Raw genomic sequence first — 27,871 nt, 5'->3', positions numbered from 1 at the left:
ATTTTATTTCTTTAAAAAATATGTACAATTTTCAAGAAATTAAGAAAGGCTGTATTTGGCTAATAACTTCTTGCCTTTATAAGTAAGCTTTTTCTATGTATGAATCCTCAGCCACTTCATCTACACCCAAATTTGTTTTCCCTCAACAAACTGCTTCTATACCTGCCATTTTCTAATGCTATTTCTTTTTTTTTTTTTTTTTTTTTTTGAGACGGAGTTTCGCTCTTGCTACCCAGGCTGGAGTGCAATGGCTCAATCTCGGCTCACCAGAACCTCCGCCTCCTGGGTTCAGGCAATTCTCCTGCCTCAGCCTCCTGAGTAGCTGGGATTACAGGCACGTGCCACCATGCCCAGCTAATTTTTTGTATTTTTAGTAGAGACGAGGTTTCACCATGTTGACCAGGATGGTCTCGATCTCTCGACCTCGTGATCTACCCGCCTCGGCCTCCCAAAGTGCTGGGATTACAGGCTTGAGCCACCGCGCCCGGCTCTAATGCTATTTCTTATGCTCCAACAGAGAGAAGATACGAGAAACTTCCTTCTGACCCTAAGACGCTTTTCACAAATAGCTGTTCAAATTTGAGTCCCATAATTTTTACATTTTCTATAGTATTTATGAAGCTGATTTTAGCTACAGAGAGGCGGTAGTCCAAAGTGACTTATACTCTCACTACCCACATATCCTATTTTGACATTTGAATACTACATGCCTTTCATCAAGGAGTTCTCTCACTTCCCATGAGTCCCCCTCCCCTATTTGAATGCTACTATTTTTTAAAAATTTCTTCCAGATATAAAAGTATGCATATTTTAATCAACACATGTGTACCTATGTGTATATTTATATAAATTTAGTTGTTCCTCCAACTTCTGCAGAGATATTTCTGTATCTGCACATACAGATCTACCTCATACAAAGATGTGATCCTGCCCGTGCATAGAGTTCATTTTAGCTGGGAGGCTGGCAGGGCAGAAAAAGGCAGACAGACATTAAACAAATCATTAAAACAAGTATTTTGTATTTTCAACTTGTGATAAATATCAAAATGCGATGTAAGAGTTAAAAAGGGGGATTTCTATATCTGGTAGTAAAGTTTCTGACAAATGTGCCAATAAAGAGTATTCTTTTCTTTATTGTTATAGTTTCCATTATCCCAGCAAATGCCAGTTCTTCCTTTAAAAAATTATACCAAGTATTAACAAAGTATTTGAGAGATGAAAAATTTCTTAAAGTTGAATCTTCAAACCTAAATCTCTACACAAAAGAAAAAACTTCACTTTTAAATAACATTCTCCCGAGGAGATTCTTATACATAAACTGTTCCACAAATGACCAAGTATCTGTGAAATACAAAGATAAATGTATGCAATTAAATTCTACACTAGATAATATTTTTGTATAATTATGAAAGCTTAAAACAGACATTAAACATTACCTTTGAGATAAATGAAGCAGTAATAATCCAAAATTCTTTGCAATGTTTAGCTGTATGAGCTGAGACTACCTGAAGATCGTATGGATTGTAAAGGGATTTAGGATTTTTCCGAGGAAGGCAATATACAAATTCTCCATCATCTTCCAAAGGTTTCTGGGATTTTAAAAAATAAACAAATTTAATTAATTTGACTAAATTAAAAAATTAATACAATGGCTGAACAGATTAACCAGTAAATTGAAACAATTTTAATACAGATTAAAAATAAGAATATTTGGAGAAAGCTAACATCAAATTGTGTCTAAAGAATGTTCAACAAGATCAATCTTATGCAAGATTTAATATATGTAATATGTAATTTCCATCCCTAAAAAAGAATCCTTAATTCATTAAACAAATGCAGAAATTAATATTTAGATGGAATTGAGTGAGGTGGCTCACATCTATAATCCCAACTACTCAGGAGGCTAAGATGAGATCACTTGAAGCTGCAGGGAGCTTTAATCACACCATTGTGGCTCCAGTCTGAGTGACACAGAAAAACCCTGTTTTTCAAATTTTTTAAAAATGAGTATTTTGATAAGTTAGGTAATTTGAGAAAAGTCACAAATTCAGGAAATGGCAAAGTAGAGATGTGAATCCAAGTCTGACTCTAAACCCATATTCGGAGCTATTGCAATAAACTATAATGCCTCTTCAATACTTGGCATTGAAAAATCAGCCATTCCGCATTAAGAAAAATTTTAAGTAAAATTTATTTCTTTTAGCTTTAAAACAAAACTTTCTTGAAACTGTCAACTTTTATTGAAAAAAAATTCTAAAATTATAAGAAAGTTTTAGTCTTTTCTAAGTAATTAAATTTTAGCATGAAAAAAGCATTTACTATTTAGTAGTCCTCAGAAGCTATTTAATTGTGTAACTAAATGGTTTCCAATCACTGTATATTTAAATTTTGGATCCGGTTTTACACTTTTTAAAATTCTGTCTTCCTTGAAGGTTGCTTGTTTCTTCTCAATTGTTTTAGCTATTTCACTTTCTTTCAGCTTCTGATATAATCTATATTAAACTCACAAAAACAAGTTTAAAAACTGCAAATAACAGGAAATAAATGAGCTCTAAATGATGATTTGTATACCGCATGGCCTTTTTAATAGTTATTTGGCTATTTGAGTCATTTATGTTCTAAATTAGGTTTCACAATGTTACTAAGAAACAGTATAGATACAAATATGCCGAATGGATCATATATATAATTAAAAATCAAATTATAGAAACCTAAGAATAATATGTTCCAACTAAATTATTTTTTCAATTGAAAACAAGTGTTTTATCATATTCTCAATCCTTTCCTCACATACAAATGAAATTCACTTTACTTGAGAGTCCAAGGAACTCATGTACATCTATGGTTTGGTTTTGTTTTTAAACTACTGTACCCATTACCTGCCAGGTACCATGGCATATATTTAATCTTCAGTCCTCCAAAGTAACTATTATTATCTCAATTTTAAGGTCAAAAAAACTAAAGCTCAAGAGGTTAGGAACTTGTCTAAGATAACACAGTGAGTGTGTAGAGATTCAAAACTAGGTGAATCTGATTCTATTTCACATATACTTTCCTTCACATTGTTGACTCTGAAAAATGATCAAAAAACCATTTATCTTCATGGTAACAGTGTAGAGAGGGCCAGGTGCCTGTTTTTGTAAATAAATTTTTATTGGAACACAGTCACATCCATTTATGTGTGCATTATCTATTAATGCCTTGGTACTACAGTGACAGAGTTGAATAGTTGTGAAATCTAAAATATTTATTATCTGGTCATCTTTAGAAAAAGTCTGCTGATCCTTAGTGGGGAGGAGTGGTTCTTAATTGTGCATTAGAATTATGTGGAGAGCTTAATAAAATACAGATTGCTAGGCTCCACATCCCAAGGTTTCTGATTCAGTGGGTCTATGGGTACAGATGAGAATATGTATTTCTAATAAGTTCTAAGGTGATTCCAGCGTTGCTTGCCTGGGAACATATTTTGAGAATTCCCTATCTAAAAGTAGGGAGATATGAACCTGTTCAATCTTGCAGCACCTGTAATAAATGAGGTCCCAGGACACACACCTTAGTTCTTATCACAGATTCTACCCTCTGGTCATGTGACCTTGGACAAGCTAAAATTTCTCTGAAGAAAGAGGCTAATGGGTAAGAAAAAAAATGAATAGCATAAGGAAATACAGAGCAGATGAGATAGAAAATCAAGTACCAGGGAGTTAGAGAGTGAGACGAATAGAATGCTATGTTACCTTAAAATTTCTTCTTAAATCACAGAAAAAGTGATACACAGAAACCAGAAAGTAGACTCAAGTTTCAGGCAGATTTTACCCATTTCCTGGGGACTCACTCAGAGAAAGTGGTAAGAGGGGACAGGCACAACATTTTGATGTGTTATAGACTTAAAGTTTATATGCTTTATATATTTTCCATTTCTTAAACAAATAAAATGAAATTACATCAAATACTTTTGCATTTACCCTAAAATAATAATTGTAATTTGATATTAACATGTTTGATTTTGACATATCTGACATAAAATAAAAATTAAAATATAATTTCAATATTGATTTTTAAAGATCAAAATGAAATAAAATAGAACAATACCTTTAAAGTAATCTTCTGAACTGCAATTTTGGAACTTCCATATTTCAAACTGTGCTGTGGTAATATAGTTTGCCAACCAAGCTTATCTCGTAGCCTAATAATATTTCTTATCACATCATCATCTTCTGGTTCTGGTAAAGAACATTTTAAAAAATCCAATATAAATGCAAATGTGGAAATGTGGGCATCACTTAAGGATAATGCATAATATTCCAAATCTTTCTTTTCTTCCTTCCTTTTTTTTTTTTTTTTTTTTTGAGACAGAGTCTTGCTCTAACACCAGGCTGGAGTGCAGTGGTGCAATCTGGCTCACTGCAACCTCCGTTTTCCAGTTTCAGGCAATTCTCCTGCCTCAGCCTTCTGAGTAGCTGAGACTACAGGCATGCACCACCGCACCCGGCTTTTTTTTTTTTTTTTTTTTAAGTTGAGACAGGATTTCACTATGTTGGCCAGGATGTTCTCCATCTGTTGACCTTGTGATCCGCCCGCCTCGGCCTCCCCCAGATATTTCTATATAGAGAAAAAATTTAAATGGTAACTTAAAGTATTCATGAAGATTATATAATTAGAGGAGAAAATATAGCTTAAAATTCAGTTTTAAAAGAAGTTGAAAAGAGGGAATAATATTTATCCATTTAAGAAAGATGTCATGAAAGACCTAACTCATAATTACACAGGTAGTAAGCAAGAGACTAGGAATAGGAGCCAGTTACAAGGCTTTTCTTAATAAATGCCTAAGCTAGGATAGGGGAAATTGGATCAGAAAAGCAGGGATGACAGTGTGGAATGGAAATATTTTTCCTAAGGATACTCATCCCACAAACACCTTTCAGTATCTCTCCCTTAATCTCTTAGCTGACAGTTAACAATCCTCTCCTTCTTGAAAGACTCTCTTTTCTTGGCTTTATTCACCATGCTATACAGGTTGTCTAGATGGCTCTTAAACTTCTTTTCTTGATGGAACAAATAATGGGAGAAGTATACAAAAAGCCATGCTAAGAAGTTATTATTTCTGCCCTCTAGAAATTACAAACAGCATCTGACTAAAACAACTTCTTTGCTAAGGATTAAATGAGACTTGAGCTCTTGTATAAGATAGTATTATGACTAGGATGAGGCACTTGCGTGACTCTAAGAGTGAGTCCCTCTTTACATTTTGTGACCTAGTTGAGGTACTGAAAATTAGTATTAAGCATATGGTACAAACTGTGTATGTCCAACAATAGGATAAGTAACATTATAGACCCAGATATAAAAATGTATACCTTATAGAAATTAAAATAGTGTGGTATTGACATAGAAAAGCAGAGAAGTAGAACAAATTAGAGTCTTGAAATATAACTATGTTTATAAGACAATCTAATAGGTGAAAAATAATTCAAATCAACAGAAGAAGGATTAACTATTCAATAAATCATAATACAAAAGTGGTTAGCTATTTGGAAAAAATGTGCAGTTACATGCAAGTGTAAATTATAGATGGATTGGAGCTTTAATGTGAAAAAACAAATTATAGAAATAGAAGAAAATATAGGAGAATATGTTTATAAACCTGGGGTAGTGAAGGATTCCTGAAAAATATTCAAAGCACGTTAAAAGGAAAACAATGGCCGGGCGCGGTGTCTCAAGCCTGTAATCCCAGCACTTTGGGAGGCCGAGGCAGGTGGATCACAAGGTCAAGAGATCAAAACCATCCTGGTCAACATGGTGAAACCCTGTCTCTACTAAAAATACAAAAAATTAGCTGGGCATGGTGGCGCGTGCCTGTAATCCCAGCTACTCAGGAGGCTGAGGCAGGAGAATTGCCTGAACCCAGGAGGCGGAGGTTGCGGTGAGCCGAGATCGCGCCATTGCACTCCAGCATGGGTAACAAGAGCGAAACTCCGTCTCAAAAAAAAAAAAAAAAAAGGAAAACAATGATCAATTTGACTTGTTCAAACTTAGCAACTTACAAGAAAAGTCGCCATGCACACACTTAAAATATAATTTAAAAAAATTTTTTAAGATATTTATAACCTATATAACAGGCTAGAGATTAATATTCTAAATATTTCAAGAATTCTTAGCAATCAATAAGAAATATTTTGATAGAAAGATGAACAAAAAATTAACAGGAAAAGATAAATGGCTCATAAACATATGAAAAAGTATTCAATGTCATTAGTAATCATAGAATTACAAACTAAAATAAAATGAAAATACGTATCTCACTCAGACTGGCAAAAAATTTAAAATTGGAAAATATCAACTATTGGCAAGGGTATTCCCCCTGTGCAATATTGTAAAAGTATATAATAAATTAGCACTTCCATTTTTGAGTGTGATTTGGCAGATTCAATAGATCTGATAAAGACTGTTGGAAAATGGAGGCAATTTCAGCAAATACAACAAAGAACCTTTTTCAGAATAAACAGTAAAATACAAGAAACACGCAACTTTCAAAAAGCTGGAAAGAAAACATTTTTCTAAAAAAAATTAGTTCATGACAGAATCAAGAATGCTTACTAAAAAGAAACAAGGTAAGGAGTCCGGCAAATTTTTGGTTGGTTCCTCTACTCAGGGTCTAGGACGGCTGAAATCAAAGTGTCAGCTAACCATGCCCCTTATCTAGAGGCTGGGCTAGTCAAAGACTTGCTTCCAAACCCCTCATTTGAATTCTCATTTGGAGGCTCTACTGGGAAAAGAGTGCTTCCAAGCTCCCTCAGGTTGTTAGGGGTGGAATTCATTTCCTATGGCTATGTGACTGAGGTCCCCATTTTCTTGGTAGTTGGCTGGGTTCAGTTCTCAGCTACCTTTAGCGTTCTTGCCATGTGACCCTCTCTACAATATGGCAGTTTGTTCTTTCAAAGGCATTGAGAGGGGCTGTGCTACTGCTTCTGGTCTTTTAAGGGCTTATCTGATTAGGTCAGGCTTGGCCACAATAGTCTCTCTTGATAAATTTAAAGTCAACTGATTAAAGTCCTTACATACATCTGAAAATCCTTTTTGCCATATAAAATAACGTAAAAGCATGGGAGTGACAATCCATCATATTCACAGGTTCTGCTTCTGCTTAAGGGGAAGGAATTATACAAAGCATGTACACCAGAGGGTAGGAACACTGGAGGACATATTAGAATTCTGCCTATAACTTCCTTTTTGTAAAAAACGACAAAATGTTGTTAAATCCTGGTAATGAGTACATGAATGCTAAATTATTTTCTCTATATTGCTTATTTGAAATTTTTAATAATTGTTTAAAATCTTTAAAAAATGCTAAATACTTAGGTCTTTATCACTTTATGTATTCATGGATTTATAAAAGCTAAATGAGGGAAGCAAATTAAAGAAATGCAATCAGTTAAGAATTAGAATTTTATTTATTTAGCAGCCATTAAGCCTGTTGTTGTCCTTTCTTATACTACATGCCAAGTTCAAAACACTAAAGGACAATGCAACAAAATACTAAGAATTCTTAATGCATAGCAACATTTGTTGCATAAAGCCACTGTACCAGTTTTCTGGATGCATGACATGGTTTGGCTTTGTGTCCCCACCCAAATCTCACCTTGAATTGTAATCCCCATAATCCCCATGTGTCAAGGGTGGAACCGGGTGGAAAAGCTGGATCATGGTGGTGGTTTCTCCCATGTTGTTCTCATGATAGTTTCATGAGATATTATGATTTTATAAGCATCTAGCATTTCCTTTGCTTGAACTCACACCATCCTGCCACCCTGTGAAGAAGGTGCCTGCTTCTCCTTTGCCTTCCACCATGATTGTAAGTTTTCTGAGGCCTCCCCAGCAATGCAGAACTGTGAGTGAATTAAACCTCTTTTCTTTATAAAATACGTGGTCTCAGGTATTTCTTCAAAGCAGTGTGAGAACAAACGAATACAATGCATAATAAATTACTGCAAATTTAGTGGCTTCAAACAATATACATTTACTATCTCACGGTTTCTGTGGGTCAGTCTGGATACAGCTTAACTGGATCCTCTCCTTAAAATCTCAAAGGCTGTAATCAAGGTGTTGGTTGGGAATAAATTCTCGTTTGGAGGCTCTACTGGGAAAAGACTGCTTCCAAGCTCCCTCAGGTTGTTGGAAAAATTTCCTTGTCATTGGAGTCACAGCAGCTTGCTTCTTTAAAGCCAGCAAAGGAGAGAGACTCTAGAACAAGTCCACTAGTAAGTTGGAGTCTTGGATAACATAATATAATCACAGCAGTGACAGCCCATCACCTATTAGTTAGAAGCAGCCACAGGTCCTTTTCACATTCAGGGGGAAAGGATTATACAAGGGCATGAACACCACCACGTTCATGCAGGTTTTGTGCTATATGAAGTATTTATAAGTTTGAGGATATCTGTTTAAAGAAAGGATGAAGCCTATGTGAGTGAGGGGCCTTGAAGCTTAAGCTTCAATAGTTTTATGATAAATCCAGCTCTGCACCATGGTGTTTCAGTGAAAAACAGAAAAGTTTCCTTTTTCTCATAAAACTTAAAATATTAATATCAAGAATAGTTTCAGGTATAGAGAAAATATAAACTAGAAGATGTTAGTGGAAGAAAATCTATTTAAATAAACTACTTGAGATTTAAACTCTTTATCAAAGGCATAAAACTATTAAATAAAATGAAATCATCAAGTTTACTACAGTTGTATGTATTAAACCCTACAGTTTGTATTATTTATCGTTCTAAAATCACAGACTTCAGAGACTGCTCTTAATTAATAACAGTCATTAAACAGTCTGTCAATTTTTAACATATTTTAGATTTTCAAAATGTTTTAAAAGCATTTTAATAATCCTTTAAGAAACCAAACACATAAAATTCAGTAAGACTGTTTTTTTCTAAAGTCAGAGTCCAATATAGGCACACAAACCACAGAATAATCAGAAAAAGTAGTGATTTCTAAGCAATCTGGTTCAGTGATACCACATACCTGTTCTATCATATGACACAGGCCTGGCTTTCCTAACTTTTGGACAAGCATGAGTTTGCTCCTTCTTTCCTCTTGATTTCCCTTTCTCCTTAAGAGAAGCTGGTCCTGGAGAAAGCATATGTTGTTGAGTTATACTTTCTTTAAGGTAATCTAAAAATAAAACCATTATAAACTAAATAACTAGTGTGAGCTATAAATAATACCATAGTAATCCCACATACCCAACAATACAGTTAATGATTATATAAGGCAGTATAGCATGGTAGTTAAGAGGACAGGTTGAATCCCACTACCTGGGTTCCAAGCTGATATACAAGCTTTAATACTCATAGTCACGTGATTTACTTTGTAAGTTACCTATCTGCCTTGTTTCCCTTGCCTTTGAAATGAGAATTGTCATAGTAAGAACCTCACAGGTTGTTACAAGAGTTAAATTAGTCAATACACTTAAAGCACACAGTAAGTGCTTACAAAGGTAAATGTTAGTTAACTTTATTATTAGGCTGATACAAAAGTAATTGTGGTTTTGAATACTATACTAAATCTTTAGAGAGTGAATCCTCACATGAAATAAATACTGAAGAGGACCCTTTTTATTAAGTGTAATTTGATAACTGAGCAGAGAAAATATTTAGATATAAATACAGAAAAGTAACAAAAAGTCTATTTCTTATTTTGTCTATGGCTTACCTAATTGATAAGATTTAACACATAGAAGAATGGGGAAAATATTAAAAATAGAGTTTTTAAGCCGGGCGCGGTGGCTCAAGCCTGTAATCCCAGCACTTTGGGAGGCCGAGGCGGGTGGATCATGAGGTCGAGAGATCGAGACCATCCTGGTCAACATGGTGAAACCCCGTCTCTACTAAAAGTGCAAAAAATTAGCTGGGCATGGTGGCGCGTGCCTGTAATCCCAGCTACTCAGGAGGCTGAGGCAGAAGAATTGCCTGACCCCAGGAGGCGGAGGTTGCAGTGAGCCGAGATCGCGCCATTGCACTCCAGCCTGGGTAACAAGAGCGAAACTCCGTCTCAAAAAAAAAAAAAAAGTTTTTAAGAAAGAAACATATTTTCTTGTTCTTATTCATTTAACAAATATTTCTGTAGTGCAAGGCATTGTGCTATAATTTAGTAAGGCAAAAGACACAATAATTACAAACAAAATAAAGGGGTACAATGAAATAAACAGTTAAGTTTTATTTCAACCAATAGTCCTAATTCGGAAGACAGAGATAATTTTCCACTTGTATAATCAGAGGAGACCAGAGACTTCTGTTCCAAACTGTTGAATGATGGTAAGGCTTTCAACCATGGGGTAATGAGAAGGAGGGTGGCTGGGGATGAGAGAAAGATAAGAAAACGAGGATTGTTGAGGAGATCACAGTGAAAATATGTGGGCATTAGTAGAAAGATTGGTGAAGGTGGCCGGGCGCGGTGGCTGAAGCCTGTAATCCCAGTACTTTGGGAGGCCGAGGCGGGTGGATCACGAGGTCAAGAGATCGAGACCATCCTGGTCAACATGGTGAAACCCCGTCTCTATTAAAAATACAAAAAATTAGCTGGGCATGGTGGCACGTGCCTGTAATCCCAGCTACTCAGGAGGCTGAGGCAGGAGAATTGCCTGAGCCCAGGAGGCGGAGGTTGCGGTGAGCCGAGATCGTGCCACTGCACTCCAGCCTGGGTAACAAGAGCGAAACTCCGTCTCAAACAAAAAAAAAAAGAAAGAAAGAAAGAAAGATTGGTGAAGTAGTTGTGAACACTTTCCTGTCTTTAACCTCTAGTCCAAGAATTTCTTCAACCTCTCTACCTTAGTTGAAACCTTGTTTTTCCTATGGCATTACTGACCTGTGACCCTCTGGTTAGGGGCTGTTTATATTTCCACACTCCTTATGCCTCAAGATTGGAAAGTGAGCTTGTTTAATACTCCTTACTCTCCATTCACCACTCCCAAATCATTATAACTTGCCCTGTTTCTTTAAGAATTAAAATTAAAATCCTATTCCTTTTAAGCTCATGCTTTTGACTACACTATATTCTTCTCCTCTTCATTGATAAGTACCAATTGCCTGGTCACTCAATCTGGAACTCTGGCTCTAGGGAGAACCAACTTTCTCCATGCTAAATCTGCCATCACATAAATGACTTCAGTGTTCATGAATTAAGACCTGTCTAAGGCTGTGCTCTCCTCCCCCATTTTCTAGGTGTTCTCCCAACGCCCTACATCAACCAACCACATTCCCAACTACATAACAGTGCTTGTCATCACTTGCCCTCCATCCTCCCAGCTTGTTTAATTCTCCCAACATGACCATTCTTTAAGCTCATCAGGGCCTCTAGTCCATTGCCCCACTACTTTCTTACAATCCATCATCCCTCTATTTTATTTCACCTTTCCCTTTATCCAGCTTATATTATGTTGTCTTTCCACAGCACTCTTGCTAACAAACACCCTCTTTCTGTTGGCCTCACCTGTTTGGCAAAACACCAGCCCTGGATAATACCAGCTCTATGTGTTCTCTGTGCTTACATCTGCACATCCCAGTGCTGTTAGAGAGAGGCCCTAAGTGGATTGGTAAGCCCCAAAATTCATTTTAATTAACCACAAATGAATCTGAACACACATCAAGAATCCTACTGTCTGTCTGCTTAACTTGCTCTTCTTCCTTTTCAATGACTCATTTCAAATTTTCTCCATGCTCCTCAAATCTCTAAACCTTTACCTTTTAGTCTCTCCTCTAAATGATCTCAATGCCTACTTCCCAGGGAACATAAAAAGCATCAATGGGAATTCCTTTAACTTGCCATTTTCAAACAAATGAAGCAACCCACATGTGCACCCATCTTTCCCTCCTGCACTCCTGACTTGGTAAAGGAGGTCTGGTTTTCCTCTCATCCAAGACCAATCCTTTCCACATTTTGTTTAGATCCCATCTCTCCATGCCTACATTATTAACCACTCCTCTTTTCTTTTGCATATCCAAGTAGCTCCTACCTCAAATAAAACCACAGCTCCCTCTGGTTATCAGTCTATATCTGCCTTTCTTCACAGCTAAACTTCTCTATAAAGAGTTGCATATAGTCACTAATTCTATTTCCTCACGTACTATCCATTACTTAATCCACTCCAGTCTGGCTTTGGAAGGACACAAAAATAGCACTCCCATGACCATAATCTTGAGGTCAGTAAATTCAATGGACATTTTCTAGTCCTGATTTTACTTACCAGTGTTATCTGATACTTTAGACTACTCCTTCACCTTTTGATACAATTGTTTCCTTTGAGTCCTGTGATACCACACACTCTTTCTCTTTCTTGTCACCCTATTCAACTTAACTCTGACCAATCCCATGTCCTCTGCAGCTGTCTTTTTCCAGGCTCGTAATTGCTACATTTCCTTGGCCCTGTTTTAGTCTCACTTTATACATTCTACCTAATCAATCTCTTCCATGGCCATGGCTTAAACTTCCATGCATGATTACTCCCAAATATATCACCTCAGCTCTCTAACTTCTCTGAGCTCCTGACACACATATTTAATTGCCTTCTAGACATCACTGGGATGTGTCAAAGGTACTCCAAATTCAACATGTCCAAAATTGAATTCATGATCCTTCTTCTAAACCCCTAACCTTTTTTTAAAACTTCCCATCTTAGTGAATGGGACCGCCATTCATTATTTTAAGCAAGCCAAAAGTGTAAGTACCATCTTTGACATCTCCTTCTCTCTCACCATCACCATAACTGATAATTCTACCTTCAGTATATCTACAACCTCCTAAATGGTCTCCCTATATCAATTTTTGCTCCCCTCCAATCAATATACAGCCAGAGCTACCTCTGAAAAACAGAAATCCTCATATTAACTCCTTGCAACTTTTCCATGGCTCTTACCTTCAAAGTATAAAGAAAAAAATTCCTTAACATGGCCAAATCCTTGCTCAGCACTTGTATCCCTATCTAGCCTTATATTTCTTTATTCTTTCCTAAGAAAAACAGCAAAAGGGTCAGAGTACTACTCCTACTTTTCACTCTGTTGGAAGGGAAGCCTTGTCCAGCCAACAAACACAGCTATCTGTAAGATGTAGGCACTCCACAGATTGAAACATTCTGGCCCAGTAAAGGCCAGAATTCCAGAAGCTTAGGCCCCTTCCAGAAATCAAATGTACCTTCATCTTCAGGCAGAGGATGAAGACAATTAAAGGTATACCTAAATATTGTTTGTGGTATGCATTTAATAGGTAAAATAGGAAGAAATACAGTCATGTATTGCTTAATGACAGGGATACATTCTGAAAAATGCATTATTAGGCAATTTTGTCATGCAAACATCAAAGAGTGCACTTACACAAACCTAGGTGGTACACTTACATAAACCTAGTATACACCAAGGTTATATAGAATAGACTATTACTCCTAGGCTACAAATCTGTACAACACATTTCCGTACTGAACACTGTAGGCAACTGTGATACAAAAGTATTTATTTGTGTATCTAAACACATCTAAACATAGAAAAGGTACAGTGAAAATACAATATTACTATCTTATGGGACCATCATCATATATTCAGTCCATCATTGACCAAAATATTATTACTAAAAACAATCAAAGTATGGTTGAGTCCAGAGAAAATAGGAAACAATAATTTTGACAGACCCTAAAACACCTGAGAAACATTTAAAGGAAACAGAGAGAAGTAAAAACCCATACAAGAGACTGAAAATAAGCAGATAGACAGGTAGAAAGAAAGCCAGGTGAATAAATTTCCTTAAAAGTCAAGGAGAAAAAAAGGGAATAAGTGATTAAATAATAAAATATTGCAGAATGGTGCAGTGTAATACAATTTATTTATAAATTAATTATTTTTATAAAGATTAGCCATGAGAAGGTATCTGATGACCTTGGAAAAGTCTTATCAGTAGAATGAAGCATACAGAATCCAGGTTGAGGAATGAATTAGAGATAAGGAAGTCTAGGCTACTCTTTCAAGAAGCCTGATAAGGCAATACAGAACTAAAGATGTTTCTGGGTTGTTTTGTTTAAGGTGATTAAGCATGTAGCATGTATGTCTATGTGCTGACAGAAAAAGAGCCAGGAGAAAAGAAGACATAAGAGAATATATCTGATGGACCCCAATTTCCTGAGGACATGGCGGAAGAGGAGCTCCAAAATGAGGTGGTGACATTTACTTTAAAGGACAAGAGGTAGAGTTTTCCCAACACAAGCACCATAAATGGGGCTGGGAGCTTATAAAAGTGAGGACATGGAAGAGCTGGATGAGAAAGGAAGTTGTGGTAAAAAATAAAATAAAATCCTGGAAATGGTAGAATTTGAATGAAGGAAAGAAGACTTAAAAAATGGAACTATGTGAAGGAGTAATTAGACACTAGTAAGTAAGAGCAACAAAGGAGAAGGAGATTACAACACAGCCAGAAGGCACTGGGGACTTAGGAGAACCATGATTCACCTCTAAGGTCTTTATCTGATATGCATTAAAAAGTGATAGAAACTGTAAAGTGCTATAGACATATCAGATATTCTGACAGTTCACTGGCATAATATTCCTGTTACTTTTATTTTAAGTAATTAGATTATGTTCCCATTGAAGAATAAGCTTTGTATTTGAAGATACTGCTAACTGCTATGACTAATGAAGTTAGTAAAATACCAAACTTGGTATTTTGAAAGTAGACACTAATATTTCAATATCTTTCTCTTGTTTCCTTAATTTAATGCTATAAAAAATTTCTTTCAATTTTCATAAACTAAAATGTAAACCAACATGCCTCAATAGTAATCTTGATAAATACCTTCTGTTTTCTCTGACTTCAAAGATTCAAAGAATGTTCTAACTGTTTTACATTTCAATGTTTCTTTTTCTGCTATTTCAGCTGGTCGAGTCTCTGATGGTTTTACATCTTTGTATTTTTGTTCTTCATATTTTAAAAGTCTAAATGACAAATAAAACAATTCTAAGAAAATAAATGGAAAATCATACCAATAAAACATTGAGACATTAGCATATTACCTAAAATTTCACATTTATAATTAAAACAGCTTCTTAGGTTTAATAAATGCTATGGTTAACATTCTCCATAACTGAAAGATTAAATATTTATTCTGTACTTTACAATACAACATAATAGCTATTCTCTCAAGTAATTTTTGATAGGCACTTTAAAAAAGATCTGCAACATGGAGAGTCTAGTTAAATTTTAAATAGGTCTAACTGGTGTTAGCATTAAAAAATAAATATCATAAATTGTCATTTAAAATTGGAAGGGCCTTACAAATCTTGATCTCATTTAAGAAGACGAAGAACTGCTACCCAACTAGGCAGACTGAAGTCAGAACACAATTTTCTAAAATTTCATACTCATATATTGCCCTCCTTTTTTTCACAGGACATTGTCCAACTATCTACTGTTGGAAAAACTTTTTCATAAAAACAGAATCCAAAATTGCTGCCTACAGTTGACATATATGATAGATCCCAGTTCTACAAAGCAGAGAAAATTCAAGGTTCTTTAAAGTCTTATATGTACTGTTAAAGGGAAAAAAGTACTTTATCTATTGGTATGTTAAAGAAAAATACTTAATCATATCAATAAGGAGGTAATATTTCTTTTCTAGGACAAAGAAAGCACATTGTCTTTGAACTTATTTATAGATCGTTTATTAGGTATTATTCTTAAATCCTTCTCCTTTGAGCACTTTGAGTTCCTACTTTGTTTATAAGCATCTTGAAAATTTTCCTCTTTATTAAAATGTCTATTCATATCCATTGTCTTCCCCACCTTTATTTTTTTGGTACTGAATTATTTGCCATTTTCTTAACTATGTCTAGTAGTTATGTACACATTTTGAGAAGTAATCTTTTGTCACTTTATATCTCTGATTTGGAATTGTCTTTTTACTTTCCTGATGTCTTTATAAACAGAAGTTACTAATTTTAATTTATCTACCTTTTCCTTTATGGCTTGTATTGTTTATGACTTCTTAAGAAATCTTTCCTTAGTCCAAGGTCATGACAAAATTAGCTTATATGTTTTCCTAACAGTTTTAAAGTTTTACTTTTCACAAGTCTTTTAATTAATACATAAGTCCTTAAATCCTTGACTTTTGGGTATACTGTAAGAGACAGACTCATTTCTTCCCCTGCCCCCACCCAATATGGATATACAGTTGTCACAGCACCATTATTGAACATGCCCTCTCAATCCTCACCAACTTATTATAATGCCAAGTCTATGTTCACTTAAAATGAATACAGTTGTCTGTCCCTGGGTTCTTTATTCTTTATTTGTATATCTTTGTTTCTATAGCACACTAATTAATTATGATAGCTTCATACATTTTGATCATTGTAGGTCAAGATTCTCACATTTTCTTTATAAAAAGTGTTTTACATATTCTTGGCCCTTTGCTTTTCTATATAAATTTTGTTGCTTTCTCAAACCTTATAATTTTCTCATAAAGATCAGAATTACATCATTTTAAAAATTATATTTCTAAGTACCTTTTTTGATATTATTATAAATGATACTTTTGCTTTCCTAGGATTTATCAGTTATTGGTTAATTTCTCATATCCAGTAACCTCCTTCTCACCTGTTTGGCATATCCAAGGTTGGTCTGGGGGAAGGAGCCAACAACCGCTAATTTGTCTGTCTTGTCAGAAAACACTCCCTGAGAAACTAAGGTTTTCTAAACTCTACAATCATCAACAAATTCTGATACGACATTTTAAGTCTTTTACTGTGGGAATGGCTTACCACTAGCCATACACTGCTGAAATCTTATCTCATTATATTTTATCTTATTTTTACCTCGGTTTTGTGTTGGTTTCCACCTCGTCCATCTCTTGATTTTCAGTTGTTAAATCAATGGGCATAAATGTCTCCATATGTTTTTCTGAATGAAACTATAAAGTAACTGGCTGTAAAAAAAAAATCACATTATTATCTTTAATATACAATACAATTTGACAGCTATGACTACTGGTATTCAAAATGGCATATAAAGTTCTCAGCTTCTCAATAGGCTTCATATAATATTCTGACTGCCTTTGTTTCTTACATGCAGTATAATTTCCAAACTCTTCACTAAGCTAGTTAGCTTTCTCAGGGCATTCTCTCTATTGTTTAACCTCCCCTCTGTGGCAATTTTTTTTCCATCTTACATGCACTGGTTTACGTACATATAATTTTTGTTTACATTAAATAGCATGATAAAGATAATGAAAAGTTTTAAGATTATTTCCTTAGGGGAAATAATCAAAAAGAACTTAGCAAAGTCATCAGACGTGGTCGCTGAAGCTTTTTCAACTAATTTTGCCATTCACTAAGCACTAAAAGGCTACATCTATATACTATCAGCATTCTTCAGACGGAATAGAACAGAACAAAAGGGACTGGGTTATAAAATCTAAAAAGGCGAGTTTCTTTCTGATTACTGAAGGAAACCTAACAAGATACAGAAAGTCTCCAAATAAAGCTGATGTTCTACATGGCCATGTACCGTAATTGAAGAATTAAAGGCAAGAATTTAAGACTGTAATCAATGGAGAAGAGAAAAAGTTTTAACTGTCAAGTGATATGCTTCAGACAAATGAGTAACTAAGACAGGTAGAAATAAGCCAGGGGCAAGAGTAATTCTTACTAGAATAGAAATGCCAGAAATCTCCACAGTAGGTATGAAGCTGACAACAACATCAACGTAGGATAGTCACCGACTGACGAAACTCAGTGTACAGAAAGAATCCTAGTCATGACCCAAAGAATACAAGAATGGCCACAGAAGGATCATTCACTGCCACCAATAACTGAAGGATACAACTTTGCTGATAAAATGAAGAAACAGACCCTAAGGGAAGTAGATTCCACTGGATTAAAAAAAAAAAACATTAGGGATATAGATTTTAACAATCCAATTTAAACGTTTCCTTTAATGTGTCTATTACATACGACTCAAGAAATAGAGAATACATATAATTTTAAGTACACATGGCATGGTTTGAAAATCAACTACTGGATCATAATGTAAGTCAACAAATTTTAAATGATTTATCATCACATAGCCCAAATTCTATGACCACAATACAATTAGATTAGAAATAGATAAATCATGAAACCCCATAAATTTGGAAATTAAGAAACACATGTCTAAATAACTCATATTTCAAAAAAAGAATAGAAAATTTAAAATATTAAGATGTAAATGTTAAGATATTAAAATTAAAACTTGTGAGATGCAGCTAAAGAGGTACTCATAGGTAAATACACAGCCATAAAATGCTTATACTAGAGAACAAGAAATATCATCTAAATTAAGTATTTAAATTACAAAGTTAGAAAAAGTAAAACTTTATAAATTCAAAGTAGAATACTAAAGATGAGAGCAGAAATGTTTAAAAATAGAAAATAAACCTACAATCAAGAGGATCAAAAGATCAAAATATTAATGAGTAGAAAAACAAAGATACCAGTTTTTTACAGTCAAAATAACTCCAATGAGAATCTCAACAGTTTTTTGTTTATTTGTTTGATAGACCTTTTCAAGGTGATTAAAAATTAAATAGAAGAATAAAAGATCAAGAATAGCCAAGGCATTTCTTGCCTGATTGCTCTGGCCAGAACTTTCAATACTATGTTGAATATGAGCGGTGAGAGACGGCACCCTTGTCTTGTGCCAGTTTTCAAACAGAATGATTCCAGTGTTTGCCCATTTAATATGATATTGGCTGTGGGTTCGTCATAAATAGCTTTTATTATTTTTGGATACATTCCATCAATAAATAGTTTATTGAGAGTTTTTAGCATAAAGGGCTGCCAAATTTTGTTGGAGGCCTTCTCTGCATCTGTTGAGATAATCATGTGGTTTTTGTCTTTGGTTCTATTTCTGTGATGGATTACATTTATAGATTTGCGTATGTGAAACCAGCCTTGCATCCCCAGGATGAAGCCTACTTGATTGTGACAGATAAGCTTTTTGATGTGCTGTTGGATCCAGTTAGCCAGTATTTCATTGAAGATTTTTGCATCAATGTTCATCATGAATATTGGCCTGAAATTTTTTTTAGTTGTGTCTGCCAGGTTTTGGTATCAGGATGATGTTGGTCTCATAAAATAACCAACTTTTTGATATATAACAAAGTTAGAAAAAGTAAAATGAGTAGAAAAACAAAGATAACAGTTTTTTACAGTAAAAATAACTCCAATGAGAATCTCAACAGTTTTTTGTTTTGTGGCCTAACATCTGGTCTGTCCTGAAGAATATTCCATGTGCTAATGAGAAAAATATACATATTCTGCAGTTGTTGGACAAAACATTCTGTAAATGTTTATTAAGTTCATTTGGTCTCAAGTCCAGTTCAAAAGTTTTTTCTTTTTTGATTTTCTGTCTAGATGATCTAATACTGAGAGTGGGGTACTGAAGTCCCCCACTATTACTGTATGGCAGTCTTTATATCTACTACTAAGTACTTTATGAATATGAGTCAACCTGTGTTGGTTGCATATATTTAGAACTGTTACATCTTCCAGCTGGATTAACTCCTTTATCATTATATACTGACTTTGTCTCTTTTACTACTCTTGACTTAAAGTCTGTTTTATCTACATATGGCTACTCCTACTTGCTTTTGGTTTCCATTTGTGTGGAATATCTTTTACCATCCCTTTACTTTCAATCTATATGTGTTGTTACTGATAAGGTAAGTTTCGTGTCAGCAGCATATAGCCGGATCTTTTTAAAATCCATTCAGCTATTCTATACCTTTTAAGTGAAGAATTTAATCCTTTTATGTTGAAGGTTACTATTGATGGGTAAGGCTTTGTTCCTGTCATACTGTGAATTTGTTTTTCAGTTGTTTTACATATCCTTGGTTCATTTTTCTCTTTTGTTGTCATTGTTGTGATTCGGTGGATTTCCATAGTGATATCATGCAAGGCCTTTTCTTTTCTCCTTTGTGTGATTGCTTTACCCATGAGTTTTATATTTTCATGTGAGTTCATGATTATAAATGTTATCCTTTTGCTTCCAGGTTTAAGACTCCCTTGAGCACTTTTTAGGGGACCAATTTCATGATCATGAATTCCCTTGGCATTTGTCTAGGAATTACTTCATTTCTCCTACAATTATGAATGATAATTTGGCTGGATATCATATTCTTGGTTGGCATTTTTTTTCTTTTAGCACTTTGAATATATCATTCATTCTTTTCTAGCCTGTAAGTTTTCTGCAAAGAAATCTATAGTAGTCTAACGGAGTTTGCTTTATAGGTGACAAGTCTCTTTTCTCCTGGTGTTTTTAAGGTTCTCTCTTTGACTTTAGATGGTCTGATTATAATGTGCCATGGGCACATTGTTTATGCCTGAAGATCAATGAGCCTATAGTATCTGAATGTCTAAATCTCTTCCTATACTTGGGAAATTTTTATCTAGTATTTTGTAAAACAGGTTTTCTAATCCTTTCTCTCTTTGCCCTTGGGGATACCAATAATATATAACTTTTGTCACTTTATGTTTTTCCAAATGTCATGAAGGCTTTGCTTATTCTTTTTTATACTTTTTTCTTTTTTTCTGACTGAATTATTTCAAACAACTTATCTTTAAGTTCTGAGATTATTTTTTCTACCTAATTTAGTCAATTGTTGAAGCTTTCAATGTATTTTGTATTTCCTTCAATGGATTCTTCAGTTCCAGAATTTTTATTTGGTTCTTTTCAAAAATATCTTATCTCTTTAGGAAATTTCTCATTCATGTTCTAAATCATTATTGTGATTTATTTGTATTTTTTAACAATCGTCCTGTATGTCACTGAGATTCTTTAAAATCAATATTTTGAATTCTATATCTGAGATTTTGAATTTTTTTTTATTAAGGTCTACTGATGGAAGATTACTGTGTTCCTTGGGAGGTACCATATTTCCTTGCTTTTTCATGTTTTTTATGTTTTTATGCAGATATCTGTGCATCTGGTATAACAATCATTTTCCTATTTTTGAAATTACTTTCATAGGGAAGAACTTTTTCCTGAAGATGTATCTATGGTATTGGCTGGTACGGTACTTTGGCTTTGAGTCTGCATGTGTGTATTAGTGTATTCTCTGCATTATTTCTATGGCTGTAAACAATGTTAGTGGTATCTATGATACACAAGAACAACAAAAAAGAAAACTACCGGTCAATATCCCTGAACATGGATGCAAAAATCCTCAGCAAAATACTAGGAAACTGAATCCAACAGCACTTCAAAAAGATAATACACCATGATCAAGTGGGATTTATTCCAGGAGTGCAGGGATGGCTCATTATATGCAAATCAATAAACATGATACATCACACCAACAGAATTAAGGACAAAAGCCATCTGATCACTTCAATAAATGCAGAACAAGCATTTGACAAAATTCATCATTGCTTCATGATAAAAACTCTCAACAAACCAACCATAAAAGGAACATACCTCAAAGTGATAAAGGCCACTTAGAGCAAACCCACAGCTAATATCATACTGAATGGCCTATAATTGAAAGCCTTTCCTATAACAACTGGAACAAGATAAGGATGTCCCCTTTACCACTCTTATTCAGCCCCATACTGGAAGTCCTAGCCAAAACATTCAGGCCAGAGCAAGAAATAAAAGGCATCCAAATTGGAAAAAAAGAAAATGGTCCCTCTCTGTTGATCATATGACTTTATATCTAGAAATACCCTAAAACTCCACCAAACAACTCTTAGATTTTATAGATGAATTCAGTAAAGTTGCAGGATACAATCAATGCATAAAAATCAGTAACATTTCTATACACTAATAATGACCTAGCCAAGAAGTAAATCAAGAAGGCAATCTAATTTACAATAACTACAAAAGAAAAATGCCTAAAAATAAATTTAACCAAGGAGGTAAAAGATCTCTACATAGAAGACTATAAAACACTAATGAAAGAAATGAAGTATGATACAAACTAATGAAAAAACATCCCATGCTCGTGGATAGAAGTATTAATATCATTTAAATGACTGTGGTGCCAAAAGCAATTTACAGATTCAATGCAATTCCTATCAAAATACCAATATCATTCTTTACAGAATTAGAAAAAAAAATCCCCAAAATTCATATGGAATAATAAAAAAAAGAGCCCGAATAGTCAAAGAAATCCTGAACAAAAAGGACAAAGCTGGAGGCATCATATTACCTGACCTCAAAATACATTACAAAACTATAGTAACCCAAACTGCATGGCATTAATATAAAAATAGACATGCAGACCAGTTGTACCAAATAAACAATCAAGAATTAAAGCCACATATTTATAGCCAAGTGACTTGCAACAAAGTTGACAAGAACCTACATTGGAGAAAGCACACCCTTTTCAAAAAACAATGCTTGGAAAACTGGACAGCCACATGCAGAAGAATAAAATTGGACCACTATCTCTCACTATATACAAAAATCATCTCTTAAATGGATTAAATACTTAAATGTAAGATCCAAAACCAAGGAAAACTCTCCTGGACATTGGTTTAGGCAAAGAATTTGTGACTAAGACCTCAAAAGCACAGGCAATAAAAATAAAAATAAGCCGGGCGCGGTGGCTCAAGCCTGTAATCCCAGCACCTTGGGAGGCCGAGGCGGGTGGATCACGAGGTCGAGAGATCGAGACCATCCTGTTCAACATGGTGAAACCCTGTCTCTACTAAAAAATACAAAAAATTAGCTGGGCATGATGGTGCGTGCCTGTAATCCCAGCTACTCAGGAGGCTGAGGCAGGAGAATTGCCTGAACCCAGGAGGCGGAGGTTGCGGTGAGCCGAGATCGCGCCATTGCACTCCAGCCTGGGTAACAAGAGCGAAACTCTGTCTCAAAAAAAAAAAATAAATAAAAATAGACAAATGGTACTTAAACTAGACAGTTTCTGCACAGCAAAACAATCAACAAAAGATAACCTGTTGAATGGGAGGAAATATTTGCAAACTATTTATTTGACAGGGAGCTAAGATCCATAATATACAAGAAACTGAAACAACTCAACAGGAAAAACAAACAATCCCATTAAAAAGTAAGCAAAGGACACGAATAGACATTGCTCAAAAGAAGACATGTAGCCAGCCAATAGCTATTTGGAAAAAATGCTCAACACCACCGATCAGAGAAATGCAAATCAAAAACCAGAATGAGATACCATCGTACCCCCGTCAGAATGGCTATTAATTAAAAGGCAAAAGCCGGGCGCGGTGGCTCAAGCCTGTAATCCCAGCACTGTGGGAGGCTGAGGCGGGTGGATCACGAGGTCAAGAGATCAAGACCAACCTGGTCAACATGGTGAAACCCCGTCTCTACTAAAAATACAAAAAATTAGCTGGGCATGGTGGCATGTGCCTGTAATCCCAGTTACTCAGGAGGCTGAGGCAGGAGAATTGCCTGAACCCAGGAGGCGGAGGTTGTGGTGAGCCGAGATCGCGCCATTGCACTCCAGCCTGGGTAACAAGAGCGAAACTCCGTCTCAAAAAAAAAAAAAAAAAAAAAAAAAAACAAATTAAAAGACAAAGTCAAAAAATAACAGATGCTGGTGAGAATGTGAAGAAAATGAAACTCACACACTGTTGTTGGTGGGTATGTAAACTACTACAGACACTATGGACTGCAGTATGGAGATTTCTAAAAAAACTAAAAATAGAATTACCATTCAATTCAGCAATTTGCTGCTGAGTATCTACCCAAAGTAAAAAAAAAAAAAAAAAAATCAGTATAAAAGGAATACCTGCACTCACACATTTATTACAGCATTATTTACAAAACCAAAGATATGGAATTAACCTAAGTGCCCATAAATGGATGAACGGATTAAAAAATGTGGTATACATATATACAAAATGGAATACTATTCAGCCACAAAAAGAATGAAATCATGTCATTTGCAGTAATATAGATGGAACTGGAAGTTATTAAGTGAAATAAGCCAGGCACAAAAAGATAAATATCATGTTCTCACTTATATGTGGGAGCTAAAAATTTGAATAATATATGGAGGTACAGAGTGGAAAAATAGATAATAGACTGAGAAGAGTGAATGGCAAGAAGGGGGAGGGTGAACAGAAGTGCATTTAAGGGTACAAAGATTCAGTAAGATATAAAGAATAAATTCAGTGTCTGATAGTGGAGTAAAATGACTAGACTTAACAAAAATATATTGTACTCAGGTCATGGACACCCTAAGTACCCCAATTTGGTCACTATACTTTAGATACATGTACCAAAATTTCTCATGTACCTCAAAATTTTGTGCAAATAAAAAAAAAATTTAAGAAAAAAATAATTTTTTATTTTTTAATAATAAATCTTAGCCTTATAACTTTATAAGCTAGCTTAAAACACACATTGTACAGCTGTACAGAAATACTTCCTTTCTTTATATTTTTATTCTATTAACATAAGCATTTTTCTATTTTAAAATTTTATTTTACTTTTTAAACTTTTTAATTATAATCTATGACACAGCCACACAAACTAGTGTAGGCCTAGACAGGACCAATATTACTGTCTTTCACCTCCGCATCTTGTCCCACCACATCTCTGGGGTAATAACACACATGGAGCTGTCATCTCCTATGACAGCAATGCCTTCTTCTGGAATACCCCTTAAAGGACCTGCCTAAGGCTATTCTACAGGTAACATTTTCTTAAAGAGGAGTACACTAAAATAATTATTCTAAAGTATGGTATAGTAAATACCTAAGCAAGTAACATACTCATCTATTATCGTTACCAAGTACTATGTACTGTACACAGCTGCACGTGCTACACTTTTCTGAGTGGAGCCCAGTTTATAACAGCATTGCCACAAACACGTGAGTAATGCCTTGACTATCACATCGCTAGGCGACAGGAACCTTTCAGCTCCGTTATAATTTTTTTGTTTCTTTTTGATTTTTTTTTTTTTTTTTTTTTTTTTTTTTTTTTTTTTTTTATGGAGATGGAGTTTCGCTCTTGTTACCCAGGCTGGAGTGCAATGGCGCGATCTCGGCTCACCGCAACCTCCGCCTCCTGGGTTCAGGCAATTCTCCTGCCTCAGCCTCCTGAGTAGCTGGGATTACAGGCACGTGCCCCCATGCCCAGCTGATTTTTGTATTTTTAGTAGAGACGGGGTTTCACCATGTTGACCAGGATGGTCTCGATCTCTTGGCCTCGTGATCCACCCGCCTCGGCCTCCCAAAGTGCTGGGATTACAGGCTTGAGCCACCGCGCCCGGCTTGCTCCGTTCTAATTTTACGGGACTGCCGCTGTTAGGAGGCACACGACTGTACATGTGCATATATTTCCTAGCGTAGTCTATCCCACAAATGCGAGTCAAATATCCATTCGCGTCATTAATGTAATTTCTCAACTTCTTAGAAAAGTTCTATCGCTACATACAAAATCACTTATAATCATCCATAGGTATTTTTGTTGAGTGTATATATGTATATATTATACAGTAAGTGATGGCAAGGTTTTTCAAAGAGCTCATTATTCATTTATGAATGGGGAGGGGAAAACAAAACAAAACAAAACAAAACAAAAAAAGCCTTCAGAAATACAGGACAGAAGAGAAAGCGGCGCGCCCGAGAGCGCAGCGCAGGCGACCTCAGCACCGAGCGCTCCTGCGGGCGGCGCTCCCGGCGTGGCGGGCGCCGGGCGCCTGGTGGGGGCGCCAGCTCTGCCTGGCGAGGTTTCCGCGCGGGGACTCGGAGGCGCTCCGAGGAAGCTGGGGGGCGCCCAGGCCCTCCCCGCCCATACGGACCCCCAGCCCGACACCTGCGGCCCCTCGGCGGGCCGCCGAAGCTCCGCCGACCGCTGGCAGGAGGACCCGCGCACGCCCGTACCCGCCGCGCCGACGCCCTTACCCGCCGCGCGGTGGTCCGACGGCAGTCGTGGCCCTTCCTGGAAGTGGCGAAGCTGCGACCTGCCCACGCCAGACAGCGCCACGCAAGAGCGACCGGGAAGGAGCCCGCGGCACAGTCCCTCCACGCCGGGCTGCAACGCCTCCCGGCCGTAACCGCCCGACGCAGCGTCCCGCCCGAGCTCCCGTGCAGAGGCCGGAATGGGGGTGGGGTCCCGAGCCCCGCGCAAGGGATGCTGGGCGCCGGGCAGGTGAAGCGAGGCCCCGGCTCCTGCGAGATTCCACTGCGGGTACGCGGCGGCCCGCGACGTGACGCCGACGGTGCTGGGGGCCGGGGGCCGGGGGCCGGGGGCCGGGGGCCGGGGGCCGGGGGCCGGGGGCGAGGTGGGTTGTCGGAGGTGCAGTGTGTGGCCCAGAAGTGTGCGCTCAAGGCAGATGAGACGCGGTGCCCAATTAAAGACTCTAGTCTTACCTTTCTGCCACCTGGGTATGGCCTAATGGGAGAAACGTGTGCTTCTGCAGAACAGGTGACTCTGAGATCTCTGAAAGAGATGACTTACACTTAAGATTTTCACAACAAGTGAGCGTGATCTTTCATCAAAAACTCACTTGTTAGTAAAGGATCGTATGTATGCAATAAAACAGCTCTAAGAGGTATAACATTCTAAGAAAAATAATTACATATATATTAAAATATCTCTATTTCTTTTTAAATGTCTTATAAAAATTTAGTAAGTTAATGTCCTATATTTCACTCACTCAACAACGACAGTATTTATTGAGCACTTACTATGTGCCATGCACTGAGCTAGGCACACAAAAAACATGGGTGATTTCATATTTCCTAGTGGAATCCACAGGGAAAAAAGCAATGTAGAGATTTGTTGAGTCCTACTATATCTAAGGCTGTGATTAATATTTTAAAAATCATCTTTCCGTTTCTATTATAACATTAATAAGCTTGAATATATAACCAGTGTATTACAATAAAATCTATTTAAGAATGTTAAGGTATCGGGAATAAGGAAATATCTCACTTTAAAAAGGAAAATCATTTGGAAATAATGTTTTTATATGCCAATAATCATTGCCATTTGAATAAAATTGGCCAAAAAGTTGAGAGTGGTAACTTAATAAAATATCAGTCAATAGATTGTCTAAAACAAAATGAAATCAACAAAAAAGACAGAATATGAAGGATCACCCAAGGCCGCCTTCACTTCCAGTGTTCCTCATCTTAGCAAATAGCAATTTTTTTTTTTTTTTTTTTTTTTTTTGAGACGGAGTTTCGCTCTTGTTACCCAGGCTGGAGTGCAATGGCGCGATCTCGGCTCACCGCAACCTCCGCCTCCTGGGTTCAGGCAATTCTCCTGCCTCAGCCTCCTGAGTAGCTGGGATTACAGGCACGCACCACCATGCCCAGCTACTTTTTTGTGTTTTTAGTAGAGACGGGGTTTCACCATGTTGACCAGGATGGTCTCGATCTTTCGACCTCGTGATCCACCCGCCTCGGCCTCCCAAAGTGCTGGGATTACAGGCTTGAGCCACCGCGCCCGGCCCGCAAATAGCAATTCTATTTGCTTAAACCAAAGATCACTGGAGTCATCCTTGGCATTTCCCACTCCCTTATCTACCCCAATTCAATCTATTGCCAGGTCCTTTGGAGTCCATTCACAAATTATTTAGTCTGCCACTTTGTTCCATTTCTACTGTTTCCACTGTAGGCAAAGCAGTGGTCTTCAAACCGGGGTGCAGTACCCAGTACCTCTGGACAGAGCCCAGACTTTCATGGATGTGAGGGTACTAATGGTTTTAAAGGAATCCTATTACGGACCCAGGTCTTCATATATATTCTTTCCTAACATCACGAAGATTTGCCTTTCCTAACCCCTCTTTCAAAATCTCCCTTCACTCACTTTACACGAGAAAGACAAGCTCTCACCTCTCTGGAATTCTACTATTGTGCTTTGCCCA

At 36.4% G+C, this 27,871-nt stretch overlaps 1 protein-coding gene across 3 annotated transcripts in view; it reads right to left on the bottom strand.

The window, feature by feature from the left end:
• The window catches only part of DNAH14 (dynein axonemal heavy chain 14), a 376,422-nt gene extending 350,410 nt beyond the window's left edge, over positions 1-26,012 (bottom strand). For all 3 annotated transcript variants that reach the window (XM_074385260.1, XM_074385258.1, XM_074385259.1), the window contains exons 1-6: positions 25,902-26,012; positions 16,842-16,951; positions 14,824-14,963; positions 9,016-9,120; positions 4,090-4,220; positions 1,437-1,589 (exon numbers count right to left, since the gene is read on the bottom strand). In XM_074385260.1, coding sequence (XP_074241361.1) covers positions 1,437-1,589; positions 4,090-4,220; positions 9,016-9,120; positions 14,824-14,963; positions 16,842-16,918 — 606 coding nt within the window. In that variant the 5' untranslated portion in view covers positions 16,919-16,951; positions 25,902-26,012. The remainder of the gene's footprint in view (positions 1-1,436; positions 1,590-4,089; positions 4,221-9,015; positions 9,121-14,823; positions 14,964-16,841; positions 16,952-25,901) is intronic.
• Positions 26,013-27,871: the final 1,859 nt, after the last annotated feature.

Source organism: Saimiri boliviensis, chromosome 14 (genome assembly GCF_048565385.1).
Source record: "Saimiri boliviensis isolate mSaiBol1 chromosome 14, mSaiBol1.pri, whole genome shotgun sequence".
Lineage (NCBI taxonomy): Eukaryota > Metazoa > Chordata > Mammalia > Primates > Cebidae > Saimiri > Saimiri boliviensis.
The sequence above is the reverse complement of the archived record's forward strand: the minus strand, read 5'-3'. Positions and strand labels throughout refer to the sequence as shown.